At 35.4% G+C, this 14,366-nt stretch overlaps 1 protein-coding gene across 2 annotated transcripts; it reads left to right on the top strand.

The window, feature by feature from the left end:
• Positions 1–647: 647 nt before the first annotated feature.
• zmp:0000001301 (uncharacterized) lies at positions 648–14,025 on the top strand. 2 transcript variants are annotated; one of them, XM_022680881.2, is made up of 18 exons: positions 648–1,893; positions 2,022–2,094; positions 2,920–2,962; positions 3,321–3,399; positions 4,219–4,307; positions 4,912–5,058; positions 5,337–5,388; positions 6,230–6,330; positions 6,424–6,509; positions 6,694–6,775; positions 6,875–6,960; positions 7,768–7,855; positions 7,950–7,998; positions 8,957–9,044; positions 10,039–10,139; positions 10,381–10,465; positions 11,299–11,403; positions 13,099–14,025. In XM_022680881.2, the coding sequence occupies exons 1-18, from the start codon at positions 1,832–1,834 to the stop codon at positions 13,201–13,203; spliced, it is 1,521 nt and encodes a 506-aa protein (XP_022536602.2). In that variant the 5' UTR covers positions 648–1,831; the 3' UTR covers positions 13,204–14,025. The 2 variants fall into 2 exon arrangements, with proteins under 2 accessions (XP_022536602.2, XP_049324557.1); XM_049468600.1 differs by having other exon boundaries at positions 649–2,094.
• The last annotated feature ends 341 nt before the right edge of the window (positions 14,026–14,366 follow it).

The raw sequence follows: 14,366 nt of genomic DNA, 5'->3' as shown, positions 1-14,366 counted from the left end.
GCTTAGAATACTTTTAGTTTTTAGCCTTTAGCTCTGTTAGGGGATATGATATGGAGTGGGCAGTCTCTCCATAAACCAGCTCTGGCTGAAAGTCCGTCACAGGAAACAGCGCCCCCCTCAGACTGCAGCAGAAAGGTGTTGAGCCGTGTTGAGTAAACGGAAGAGTGCGTAGGAGGCCATTATTATTTTATTTATTTAATATTAGGCCTCTTTCACTGTTTTTAACCAAGGATTTGAAGACAAACCACAACTCTATATATGTATATTTATAGCAGAAACAGCCAAATGTGGAAAATGCTATAACAAACTGAAGAGAGTCTTTTCATAAAATAACAAAAACATTTTTTAGAACAATATATCTTTTTATCTGTCAAATCAAATTAACGTTTATTTGTCATACACAAAGTCAGATATAGTATAACTAGCAGTGAAATAAAATAAATATCTGCCTACTCACATAAAACAGTAATATAATAATATAATATAATTAAATACTGAATAGCATAACATAAAATTTAATAGAGATATAAAAAATCCACTAAACTAAAAATACACAATTGTGTTGGTTGTAACACTGATTAAATTAATTATAAATAACAAAATTACTGATTTTAGAGGCCCACAATTAATTTTTTTATTTATGTATAAAACAATCTGCATTTTTTTCTACTTTTCTATTATAAAATAAAATACAGTGTAATTAATTACAAATATTTGCTAGTTACAAAGCATTTTAGTAATTCTCTCTGTCATTATTTATAAAATAAATAAAATAAAATAAAATATTTCTGCTATAAACATTTCTGCTCGTCTGTCTTTAAGATAAAGCACGAGGCCTTTTATTTCAGACCACGCGTTTACGGCAAAGCCACGCCTCCTGTGCGACGATTGGTCGGTAACAGTTGCTCACAGGCAGTTCGCCGTTTAACAACCAATCACAGAGCCGTAGACGTCATGGTATAAGCCAATCCCAGCGCTAGGAGGCGGGGCTTACTGGAACACAGGTGGGGCGGGGCCGGTGGACGGAAATCAGTCTCAGTTCATTTATTGAAGAATTTTATTTAATCATTAAAAGTTATAAATACCATCAAATAGTAATTTAGAACTTAAAAAACAATAAATACTAGAATTAATATATGCATAAATCTATTGAAATGTATGTATTCACTTCCAAATATATATTTCTTGTGTATTATATGATTATATGTAGTTTTATTTGGAAGAAACTGTGTTGAGGTGTAAGTAATTTTTCAGTAAGCAAACAATGTAAAATTAAACAATAAAAAGACATGTAGACAGGTATTTCTTGCTTCTTATAATATGGATTATAACATTTCTCAAATATTCACTATTCACAGTATACATGTAACTTCAACTCTTCACTACTTTACTTTAACTGATTCTCTCAAACTAACATTAAGAGACAAGAAATTCAAGTAATTAACTCTTGATGGGTTCAGCACAGCTGTTAACTGAAAGCCTGAATTCCAGGTGACTCTACCTCATAAGCTGACTGAGAAAACTTTTGTTGTTTATTGTGACAGGTCCTGATAAGGGACAGCAGTCATTAAGTTTCAGTTTACTCTCAGTCTCAGTGAACGCATTACAGGTGAACACACCTAAGTGTCCGAGGTAAGCGAAAAGTCTGTTTACTGTTGCTAGGCAACAATTGGCCTCATCTTACAGGTGCACCACCACAGATCTGGGAATGAATATAGTCCTATAGGCCACTGGGACGTCCGGGAACCGGCACATTCCTGACTCCAGCATTTAGCATCGGGACAGAAGAGAACGGACAGGTCAGGGGGACATTATTATTATAGGTCTACAGATGGCCCTGGCGAGTGGACACTGGGTGGAGAAGGAGACTGAAGGATTGCCCCCCAGCCCGAGGTGAGAAACTATCCGTAACAAAATCCTGTAAAGAGGACACTCCTGTCACCCATCAGCATGACTTCACATCCACCTTTAAAGTACAGCATCTCACTGCAGCCATATTCACAGCCGCTGTTTTTTTATAGGTCCGGTCATGCAGTTGCAGTGGCTGGAAATATTGCCTTCTTACATGGAGGAGTGTCTACCATGAACTCTGAGGTGGGAGAACATCTACAACCTACAATATAACTGGACAATAAGATGATAGGGTCAAAATACACTGAACAAGCTTAACATTATGACATTATCTCCTTGTTTTATACACACAAAGTAGTTCTGTATCGTTTTTTTGCATACTTTAATATTTTCCTCTTTTTTCCCTGTTCTTCAATACTCAGAACCCCACAGTAGAGACACAGAGTTTAAAAACTCCAGCAGCACTGCTGTTTCAGAGAAACAAATGCAGAGAAACAATTGCAGAGGGTGCCCAGTGGTCATGCAGCTTGACATCAGCTGCCAGAGCCCTGAGAGAGCACAACTGGCCTTGCTCTCTCTGGGTGGGTACAGTAGATGGCGCTCTCTCTTTCCCCTCATCACTCCTAGGGTGATGTGGATCAGCACAAGGCTGCGTCTGTGAGCTGATGTATCAGAACCGAGTCGCTGCGCTTTCCTCCGCGCGTTAGCGCTGTGATGCTACTCGGCAATGCTGCATCAGCAGCGGAGTCTGACTTCACATGTGTCGGAGGAGGTGTGTGCTAGCCTTCCCCTCCTAGTGTTGGGGCATCACTAGTGACGAGGGACATACAGCTGACAAAATGAGGGAAAATTAGAAATACATTTTAAAGAAACAGATACAGAGTACTACAGTCTGTAATTATCAGTATAGAACTACAAAGTGTCCTATATGATCAGTGGAGCTGAAAACTAATAGATAATTGGTGTAAAAACAAGGAAAGGGTTATAATGTTTTGCTTGATTGTTGCTTATAAATGTACAGTATTTACATCCTGTTAATTCATGTATGTTGCCTTTTATTCTCTTTAGGAAGCTGGGCCTTTATATTTAAATGATTTTTACATGATTACAGGTAAGCTTTTCGAAATAGAGGTAAAACAGTACCAGAAACAATAATTGATTAAACATTTAGACTGATTTAGGAAATTCTTGGATTTTTTGAGCTATACACACAGAAGTAGTGTGTAATTCATGTGTAATGCTGCAACATGCCAGACGCCTCAGCTTATAGCGAGTTGTAGAGGTTCCTAATGGTTTTCTCTAATAATCCAGCAGATGCATGGAGCTCCAATATTCTCATGCAAATGAAAAAGAATAAATTGAATAGAGTCACTATATTTAACTGTCTTTAACTAAATTAATACCTATGCAGATACACAGAATGTAACTAAATTATACTCTTTCCTTTTCTTTCTTTTATTCTTTTCCAGTCTCTCCTGCTCGGGTAAGCTGGGAGAGTATGCCTCAGAACGGAGTCGTACCTGCAGCTCGAGAAGGACACACACTGTGGTAAGCAAAAAATATATATATTAAAATATGGAGGAAATTGGATTGATTTTCATGCAAAAAGATGAGATGGGTTTGTATGTATGTTGTGTAAAACCACAAAATTATTTGACATTAATTTATTTGTAAAAGGTTTCCTGTGTGTTTGAAAAGATAAGTAATCCAAAAGTAATCAAAAGAAATCAAATTACATTAGTTTAAAATAGCAATTCAATAGAGTACATTACAAATCTATTTTTATTTAAAGTAATTTTTTAAATAACACTCCCAACCCTTAAATATATGTATGTATTTATCTATCTATTAACTAAATTCCTAATTACTCACAATTGCATTTATATTCTGTATCAAATAAAATGAGCTTACATTTTTTTTGTTTCCTGTTTCTATTAGGATAAATTTTGCACTCCTAGATGATTTTATTGATTTTGAGCTTTGAATGCAAAATTATTCAAAAAAGAAAAATGTTTCAAGACATTTTTGGCCAGTTACAGTTAAATACCCTTAGAAAATTTCCAAAATACAAAATATGGAACTTCTTTCCATAATGGAATACTAGAAATCCATCAAGAAAACTGAAAATGAACTTTTTTACACATTAATAACTTTGTTTTATTTAAATAATCCTATTCCTTTCTTTCCTCACAAACACAAATGTGGTTTTGCCTGAAAGTTTAAAAGATGCTCTATAAGCAGAAGTTCTGCTTTATAACTTCGAAAGCACAGTTATTAAAAAGAGGAAATGTTTCAAAGCTTTTTAGCCACAGGCGTCCCCGGGGGGTTAAAGTTCAGAAATAAAGCCTGTCGTGTTTTTCTTCACAGCGTTATCAAAGGGAAGCTCTATTTACTGGGAGGATCTGCTCATCCTGATGCTACAGAGTGTCTCCCAGGGGTGCACTGCTTTGACATCGGTAAGGAGCTTCATCTTCTGACATCGATAACAGAAGAAAAGAAATAGAAAAAACACAGCGCAGATGTTTTTAAAGGTGTCGTTCCATCGTTTTTTCATTCATTTTAAAATGTCTAGTTGTGTCTCTTGTATGAATGAATGCCATGAGAGCTGTTTTTTTGTGGGAAAAAAAGTGCTCCGGTGATCTGGTATAACTCTGCTTTAGTCCGATAGAATACATGAGCATTCATATATGCAAACATCTCGCCTCTGATTGGCTAACAGCACTGCGACACCAGGAGGCAGCGAGACGGAAAACAGTTAGAAACGTTTTAAATAAAGACATTTTTACACTAATAAGTCTTTGCAATGTCATGTGTTACTTTACAACATGTGTAATAATGCCCAGCAATAAGTGCAGTTCAGCCACTGACCTAGTCTTAGAGTCTCTGTAAAATCCACCGGAGATCCTATTTAAACCTATAGTTACTTACACACACAGGTGTGTAGTCCAGGTCCATAAAATAAAAAAAACACCCAAATTATGTAGTAAAATTTGTTTTTCATTGGACAGAATCGATATTTAATATGTTGTAACACATTATTTAGTGTCTTTTCGTCCTCAGTAACTCTAAGATGGGAGAAGTTGGCGACTGGAGGAGTTCCTCTGAAGACTCTGAGACACAGCTCTGCAGCTTTAGGAGATAATATCTATGTTTACGGAGGAATTCTGTATGGAGTTCCTACAGACGACCTCATGATGTTTAACACAGGTTAATACCATAACTTGCTCATACAGATAGATTATAACACTTGCACTCTAAAGTCTAGTCTATACAAAGTAATAAAACACATTTTTACAGAGTTTTTAATTTTGTTTAGTTGGGAATCATTTGTACAATTGCTGTATTACATATTTATGGATTACATAAAAAAAAATATTCCCTACAACATATATTATCAATACTGAATTTTTAGTAGTTGAAACATTTTTTATTTAATTCATAATAATCTTCATTAAACCTAAAGTATTCTGTGTGATTTCTTCTAGTATCAATGATTTGGACACCAATCAAAACAACTGGGACTTCACCATCTGCAAGGTAATCAATGGCTGTATACGCTGTACACTACAAGTTGCGCAAGTGAAATGATAAATATCTATTTATCAAAACAATAAATCGTATTATTTTCCTTATCGTTCATTGTAAATGTCATTTGGACTTAAAATAAGCACAAAAAGACATCAAAGTCAAGTTATCTGTTTTTAAGATAAGCTTATTTTAAGAAAACTTACTAAAAAGTTTAGCTTACACCTTTTGCAGATTTTTTTGCTTAGTATAAGCATATATGTCAACATTTTTTAATATTTTGAATAGTTTTTCAAGGAGATTTATATACTTATACACAGCAAAAAAAATTGTATTCTGTTTCATAGCGCTATGATTGTGTCAGACAATATAAAGGTTTTAAAATAAGGAAAAGTGGCAAACAAAGGACATGCCACATGGCATGGCTCAAACAAAGGACATAGAGACAAATAAACTTAACAAAATGTAGAAACGTATGTTTTTATCTTTTTTTAAAGATTCTTTTCTGTTGTGTGTCTTTCTTTTAGAATCTATTTCTTTGTGAGCCTTTTGCTTTCTTTTGAGAACTTTTTTTTTAGATTTCCTTTTTTTTCTTTCTTTTTTCTCTGTTACCCATTGTTACCGGTCACCACTCTACAAAGGTGCGACAGAGAACTGAGGTTTGGTTGAGGTTTTTATGCTGCATGATACAGCTGAGCCTGGTCTGTGCTGATTACCGCTGGGGATTCTGGGACTTGGAGTTTTTTGGTCTACATACACCAGCTCTTCCACTGCAGTGTCCAGGCCCTCTGCTGATAGTTGGTGGTGCAAAGTGCTTTCTTACACAATTGTGCTATTCATATTCTGTTTATAGGTATAACCACATGTGCGCTGTAGTGAATGAGCAGATCTTTGTGTTTGGTGGATGTGGAGAGGACGGGTCCTACCACAAAGATATTCACATCCTAAATACAGGTAAACTATTATTTTTTTTTTCCATTTTTAAACATGATTTACATCAGCAGTGCCTCAGCACACCACTGAGACGCCTGTGCTCCCCCTCTTTAGAGACCCTGGTGTGGCAGAAGAATGAGGTTAAGGGAGATTCACCAATATCGTGCACTGGACAGACCTTTACAGCTCACCACGACAAGGTCTGCAACATCTGAGCTCAGGCATAAATATGTTAATTTCCGATTTTACCACATAAACAGTTAAGCAGCTGAACCCCAGAAAATGCTGTATGTTCTTGGCCATGTCCTTTGTCCCATTTTACCCTTTATTATTAAGGTTAAATAAGAATTAATGATAAAAGTCCTCTGTCTCTGTTTAATGCAGGATATCTACCTGTTTGGGGGAACAGTTACTGGCCCTGATGGAACCGTCTCTGCAACCAATGAAATCCACAAGTTAAGCATCGGTAGATGTCACTGTTTGCAGCTCATTGAATAAAATTTGATTTATTCCTCAGCAAATATAAACACATCTCTCCTTTCTGCTCTTATTTGACTCTTTTAAGCAAAGATGAAGTGGAAGGTACCACTTTATGTGGGGATTCCTCCGACGGGACGCTTCAGTCATGCAGCATTTATCCTGCATAGTCATGTACGTTTCTGAGCGTGTTTTGTTCTCTGTGCAGCTTATTTTAAATATACAAGAGTATATTATCTTTATAATATAAAGACAACCTTCAGATTTATTTATATACATTATGTCAAAAAATCCATGCCAAAAATTCAGATATTTGGTCAAAAATATTCTAACAAAGGACATAATGACATGATCATTACCACTAATATGCCAATAGATTTTCAAAAAGCATCAACCAATCACAAATCAGCTCTGAACAAGTCGAGCTGTTCTGCCGCCATCTTGATGCTCATTTGTTTTATCAACAGAGCTTCTATTGGTCAGCCTAATTTTACTGTAAATCAAATAAAATAGAGCAGACGATTGAAAAATATGCACAGTCCACAAAGATGCAGTCCATCAGTTTCAGATTTGGTGTCAAGGACTATGTTAATGTACGTATGTTAGTTTTTTAAACCTTTCAAAAAAGAATCAGTGTGAATAGGTATTTAATGAGGCCTTTGTAATAAAATAGACTCCCAATATTAATAGCAGCTCCTTTTGTAGAATCTTTAGCCTGCTAAACACGAGTAAATGAGTGAGTGAGTCATAAAGCAGGTCAATAACCTTTAAACTGTCAAACAGTGCAAAAACCTTGGGAATAGGCCCCCTTGTGTAGAATATTTAGCCTGCTAAACAAGAGTGAGTGAGTAAGGGAGGGAGTAAGTAATAAACCAGGTCAGCGACCTTCAAATTGCACTACAGTCACAATATAATCATTATTTAATAATCAGCTGTAAGGCTGTAATGTGTGTTAAATAAATATATATTTATTTTCTTTAGATATACATATTTGGTGGCAAAAATGAAGAACAGGAATTCGGTGACTTAAAGATAATGAAATTAATAAACCCATCAGAGAGACAGCCAGGTGAGATTCCTTTACCATCACTTATTATGCTTAGTATAATCTAAATATTAAAAATAGACAATAAACCCACATTCTCTTTCTGTTCTTCATACAGTTATGAAGGAGATTCTGTCTGAGTTTGGGCTTCAGGGGGTCAGCAACAGGTGGGTATCTTTACATTCTTAATCACAGGACTCATAAGAAGTGTTATAGCACCTTAATTATGATATTGATAGGGTCAATGAAGCAGCATAGTTGTTTAAATTTCTTACAGATATTAATGTTAAGGTTTTAGTCCACACTGTAATGGTAAAATATCTTAAATAATTATAAAACACATACTATTTACTATAAATAGTACATAATAATAAAATAGAAAATCAAAAATCTATGAAACAGAATAATGTCTGCAGCTTTATATCAACCACATTTTCATTAAATCATATTTTTTATTAAACTAAAATTGTCCACCCTGTCGCACAGTGTGCTGTAACAGTGTGGGTGCATGCATGAAAGTGAAAATAAAATGTGAATAAAATGGAAAATATGATTTTTGTGTAATATGAAGGCATATAAACATGATAAATATTCAAAAGAATTAAAAGTCTCAAGCAACTGTTTGACAAATTGGTAACACTTTACAATATGAGCCACAAATAAGAGTGGTTATTTATTAAATGGTCAATTAATATCTTAACTAATTACAAATGGACACTAGTTAATACCTAATTAAACATTACTACATTTTAATCCTTAAACATTTTGTAATTAATAATGAATTGAGACAAAAGTTAGAAATATTGTAATGATTATTAAAATGCTTAAAACTAGTGTCAATTAATAATTATTTGTTAATTGATATTTTTAATGTTAATATTTTTAAGTGTTAATTAATGTACCATTTTTGTAAAGTGTTACCCACAAATTTGAGTATTTTGATAATGACCCAATAATGAAGACAGCAGCTGGAGTCAGAGTGATGTCATTACCTGGAACTGAACCCAAAATGGCTCTTTTTATGCAAATATGAACACAAAGCTCTGGTTTCATTCTTAGTTTCATGCGAGAGCTATTTTCAGCTGTGATTTGAGAACATGTGTGTGTGTGTGAACATCTGTGCAGCTTTGTACCGACGAAGGTTCCCAATGTGAAGTACGAGCTGAGCGAGACTCCGCCCCTAACGAAGATCGAGAGATCAGAGTCAGCGCAGGTGAATTCATCTTCTCACTGTTTTGAGTGGGGTAAAATATGATAGATCCTGTAATAAAATAAAAACATTTATTACCAAAAATAAAATGAGGCACACCTCTTCTCATTTTATGTGTTTTATTTCTTTTAATGATTTTTTTACATTGTAAATGTAATATTGAAGACTATATTAAAGCTCCATCTCAGGTAGATTCTGCAATCTGCCAGGCTATTATTGTAAATAAGAAAATGTTCTTTATTGGAGGTTCTCCACTTGGTCTCAGTCCAGGACCCACAATGTCTCCTTGATCATTAAGTTGTGACTCACTTTTATAAAATACAAACCAAACAAATAAAAAAAAAAAAGCCTTTAAAAACCTATTTGAACATACATATATATGAATGCAAAGTAAATTTAAATTTAATTTTTAAATAAAAACTGAGAAGGAACATGACAACTACATGTATAAAAGTTATTATAATAAATGAACACAAAATTATATTGATATTTTACTTTTCTGCATATCTCTGCATTCTGAATTTTGCTAGACCATAGGAACTATTCTGAATTACGTTTTTTGTTCTTTTTGGCCCGATACGTGCTATTTTTTTAGTAAAATGGACGTTTTTATTTTTTTAAATTTTTTGTACGTTTAAAATTACTGTACACTGATGAAAATTTCCGTCCGAGCAGGACACCCCCACCAACTTCAACTTTTTAAAACTTTTCAACTTTATTAGTGGACTTTTCCCAGCCAACACTTTGATATTTGTTCACGCACTCTCCCCCCTATTTTTTAAATGTATTTATTTTTTACAAGCTGTCCAAGACCTGCCCAGAAAAGGTCCGCGACCCACCTTTGGGTCTCGACCCACCAGTTAAGAATCGCTGTTCTTAATGACTTTCTGGGTAAATTAATAAAAGAAATGAAAATATATTGTCATCATATTTTGAGCATATCAGGCAGATCTACTGTAGTCAATGCATTTCAAAACCTGTGGTTTCTATTGTTCAGCCCACAGGCCATCGAGATTTCACCGCAGTTCGCGATGAGGCAATGAGCATGATCCAGCGAGCTTTCAACATTTTAGACGAGGAGTTCCGCAAACTGGACAGGTACTAAACTGGTGTCAAATGTAGCTGGTGAAAGATAAATCCATTTTCAGTATATTGATCATATTATTCAGCATAATTCAGTACTTTATACAGTGTCAGTGATGCTGTAATAAAGTTTGAGGAACTTCAGGAGATTTTCTGAAAATGTGTGTTCGTCCAGTCTGTTACTGTGTGCTTCCTCTTGCAGCAGATTGTGAAATATACTGTATCACTCATGGTGTTTCTTTTTCTCTGGAAACAGAGAAAAGTCTGAGCTTTCACAAGCTGCAGAAGAGCTGCAGTGCGAGAGACAGGCTCACGATGAGCATCACCAGAAGCAGACACAGGTACACTTATTCATTTGTCTGTAAAATTCTTGCTAAAAATGCCAAAAGTTCATCAAATCAATAATCATTGAAATACTGGGTACCACTTAAAAATAATACTCCTTTTATAAAGGGTTTTTAAATAGTTTATACAGAAATGTATTAATGATTAATTATAAATTAAGTTGTAAATACGTTAAAAACATTAATAATCACTTGTAACACATTACAGTAAAGAACAACAGTGAAAATAACTTTTTAACATATCTAATAAAAGAATAGAGAAAGTCAGTTTAGTCATTTATTATAGATGTTATTATAGTTAAATGAATAAAGTTATTATTTGAACTGCTGCTGATGCAACATTGCCGGAAAGTGCAGCGACTCTGTTCTGATACATCAGCTCACAGACGCAGCCTTGTGCTGATCCACATCACCCTAGGAGTGAAGAGGAGAAAGAGCACCATCTACTGTACCCACCCAGAGAGAGCAAGACCAATTGTGCTCTCTCAGGACTCTGGCAGCTAATGGCAAGCTGCATGACAGGGATTCAAACCAGCATTCTCCCGATCATAGTGGCAGTGCTTTAGTCTGCTTGACCACTCAGAGCTCCCCCACTGTTGCCGTTTCATTTATTTGTTGTAACTGCTTATTAATGGCTTATAACATCATTAATAACCATTAATGAACTCCTTTGTAAACTATATATATAAAGGAGCCTTATTTTAAAGTGTTACCAAATATTGTAACATATATTATATAAAATAGTCATTTTTAAACTTTCTTTTTTGAATACAGTGCTTTATAAAATAACAATGGTTGAAGGAAGCTGGTTTGTGGTTCTGGTTGAACAGGAACTTCAGGAAATGCTGGAGAGGCACAGGGTTCAGAACAAGGCCTGGCTGCGAGCTCGAGCTGAAGAGAACGACAGGGAGAGGAAGGAGCTGTGTAAACTCAGGGTGTGTAACCGCAAACAGTCACTGAGGACCTGCGGCGGCCATCTTTCACTGGAGGCCTTCTATTTTTACTCCCCCAACGTCTGACTCCTCAGTGATGACGTTTCAACCTGCTATTCATTATCTTCATCTGTATATGCAGTGCGATTTAATCCTGGTGTAGTCTCAAAAAAAATACCCCAAGACAACCTAGACATTTTACAATAAGGACATTCATATCAGTACTTATGACTATTATTGCTAAAACACAATTACTTAAATAACATTACTACATTGTAATGCTTAACAATGTTACAGATAATAAGAAATTAAGACATTACCAAATTACCAAATATGTAATGATTAATAATGTCTTAACTACTGTCAATTATTATTTTATAATTCTGTTGCAAGTACTGTCATATAATGTTATCATCTACACATTATGTCCAAATGTTTGTTGACACCACTTCTAAGAAGTACATTATTTAGCTTCAAGTCTTACCCATTGCTGACAGATTGTTATGTAAAAGGTAGCTAGAGTTACTAGTATTAACTAGAGTTACCTTTTCTTAGCCTTAGGTAAACCAGCTAGCTAAGCTTTTTTTCTGATTCATGCATGTTAATTAAAGTTAGTCTGAGGTAAACCAGTTAGCTAGAGTCAGCCTGTTTTACTATAAGCTAAACTTGTTAGCTAAAGTTACCTTTTCTCAGTGTGAGGTAAACCTGATGGTAAAGACGTTGCTTGCTTTATTCTAAGTCAAACTTACTTATTTTAAGTTAGTCTGAGGTAAACTTGGTAGCTAGAACTATCCAGAGGTAATATTCTAAGGCTAAGTTAAACTTATATGCTAGAGTTTTCTTAGCCTGTTAGGTAGAGTTAGACTGTTTTAGCCTAAGTAAAACTTGTTAGTTAGATAAATCTGTACCTACCAAAATAACTCTAAAACAGAACTACTGGGTCATTGGTGCCAAAGGCTCAGTTGGTTTGGTCTCAGTTTCAGCCAAGGTATATATGCTGTATATCAGTGTTGTTTAAAAACAACAAATGTCTAATGTTAAATAAGGGTATGTAAAAATATATAGAATTTAGTGGGTATTCTCTGCTGTTAAGCATGGTGGTGGGTGATTTTTCTTAATCACCTTTAAGACAACACAAAGATTAATGGTGCAACCAGTTCTCCAGAAATCAATACATTTTCAGATCAATATACTTAGAACTACAAATGCAATTGATACCATAAAGTAGAGATGCACTGAATATTCTGGAATGAAAAAAATGACCAAAATTGTTTAAAAAAAACCACTTTTGGTGTCTGTGATAAGTTTCTAGATCATGCTGCTTCGCCATCAGCAGCCGGAGCCCGAGAGAGCACAATAGGCCATGCTCTTTATGAATGGCTACAGTAGATGGTGCTCTCTTCTGACTTGGGTCTGACTTCAAATGTATTGGAGGAGGCATGCGCCTAGTGTTGGGGGCATTACTAGTAGTTACTAGTAATTACATTTATATGAATGATGATGGCCTTACAAATAAAAAATATATAAATAAATGATTTAAGAAAAAAACGAAGTGAAAAGATGAATGAAAACCATTCAGAAAAATGATCGGTGCATCACTACCTTTGACGTATGCCACCATGGACCATATGATCCATAAATGTGTGTGTGTGTGTGTGTGTGTGTGTGTGTGTGTTTTATGGATGTTTGTGTACACAGGAGGAGGTGCTTCACGAGCAGGAGAAGCTGAAAGAAGAGCAGATCAACATCCAAAAACGCAGTGAGCAGCTCCTGTCCATTATGCAGCAGTTCAAAGGCATGTGAAGACACTGTCTCCATGACAACCGGACGGAGGAGATGGGCCGAGTTTTGTTTTCTGCTGCACTTCTGTGCTGCCGTTGCTGTGTGTGTGTGTGTGTGTGTTACGAGCATGTGTGCATCCTCCGGACCCTCTGTGTTCTTCAATTACTGTAGACACGCATGTGTATAGGGGGAGTATCTGCATTGTAGCACTGTGTTGTATATCTGTATTGTACACACAGTGAGGAGGGGGGCACCTGTAACCCCAGGGTCTTACGTAACGGGACTAAGCGAGTCTGATCGCGTACACATGCTTTTGTTCGTACTGGTGAGAAAACTACAGGCCCGGCACTTCAGACACGAGGCCAGAAAGGACGAGAACGAGGCCTATTTACAGACTGTGTGTGTTTACTTCCCTTTTAAAACTCATCTACATGCTGAGGGTCAAATGTGTGAAGGAGAATGTTAATGAATATTCATTCATTATCAAAAAAGTAAAGAATAGTGGTACCCAGCAGGACGAGTGGGATTACTTTCTTATTACAAATGACGATAAATGTAACTAGAAACAATAAATTATCAAAAACTTAAGACTATATTTTTGGCTACATTATTATTATTATTATTATTATTATTATTATTATTATTATTGCATAACATCTATGTCTTCAAGACAAGCAGCACTATATGGACAAGCATTGTCCTGCTGAAATGGAGCACCAGGGCTACATGTTACAGGACCTTATTAACATAACATAATGCTGTCAAAGTTCATGTAATGAAGAGCAAAGGACATCTGATATGTGAAGTGTGATCTTGGGTGAATAAAGGGTTGAATGGTTTTGACTGATTGTTGGTGTATTTTGCTGTTTTAAATATGTTTTATACTTTAGATTCTTCTAAGTAGCTTCATTTACCTTTGAGGACAGTACAGTTTTTGACCTCAACACATGCAATATAAACCACCAGGAAAAGACAACGATTTTAATTATTCATAATGCTGATATTACAACACCAAAACACACTGAAGGACTTTTAATTAAGGGGTTTGACTGATTGATGGTGTATTTACATTTGTGGAATTTATCTTACACTCTTACTCAGAGCGACTTACAAGGTTATTCCTATTACAGAGTTGGGCCAATGTAGTGTTAGGAGTCTTGCCCAAGGACTATTATTGGTGTGAC

This window comes from Astyanax mexicanus, chromosome 20 (genome assembly GCF_023375975.1).
Source record: "Astyanax mexicanus isolate ESR-SI-001 chromosome 20, AstMex3_surface, whole genome shotgun sequence".
In the NCBI taxonomy this organism is placed as follows: Eukaryota; Metazoa; Chordata; class Actinopteri; order Characiformes; family Acestrorhamphidae; genus Astyanax; species Astyanax mexicanus.
This window is presented reverse-complemented; position numbering and strand designations above follow the sequence as displayed.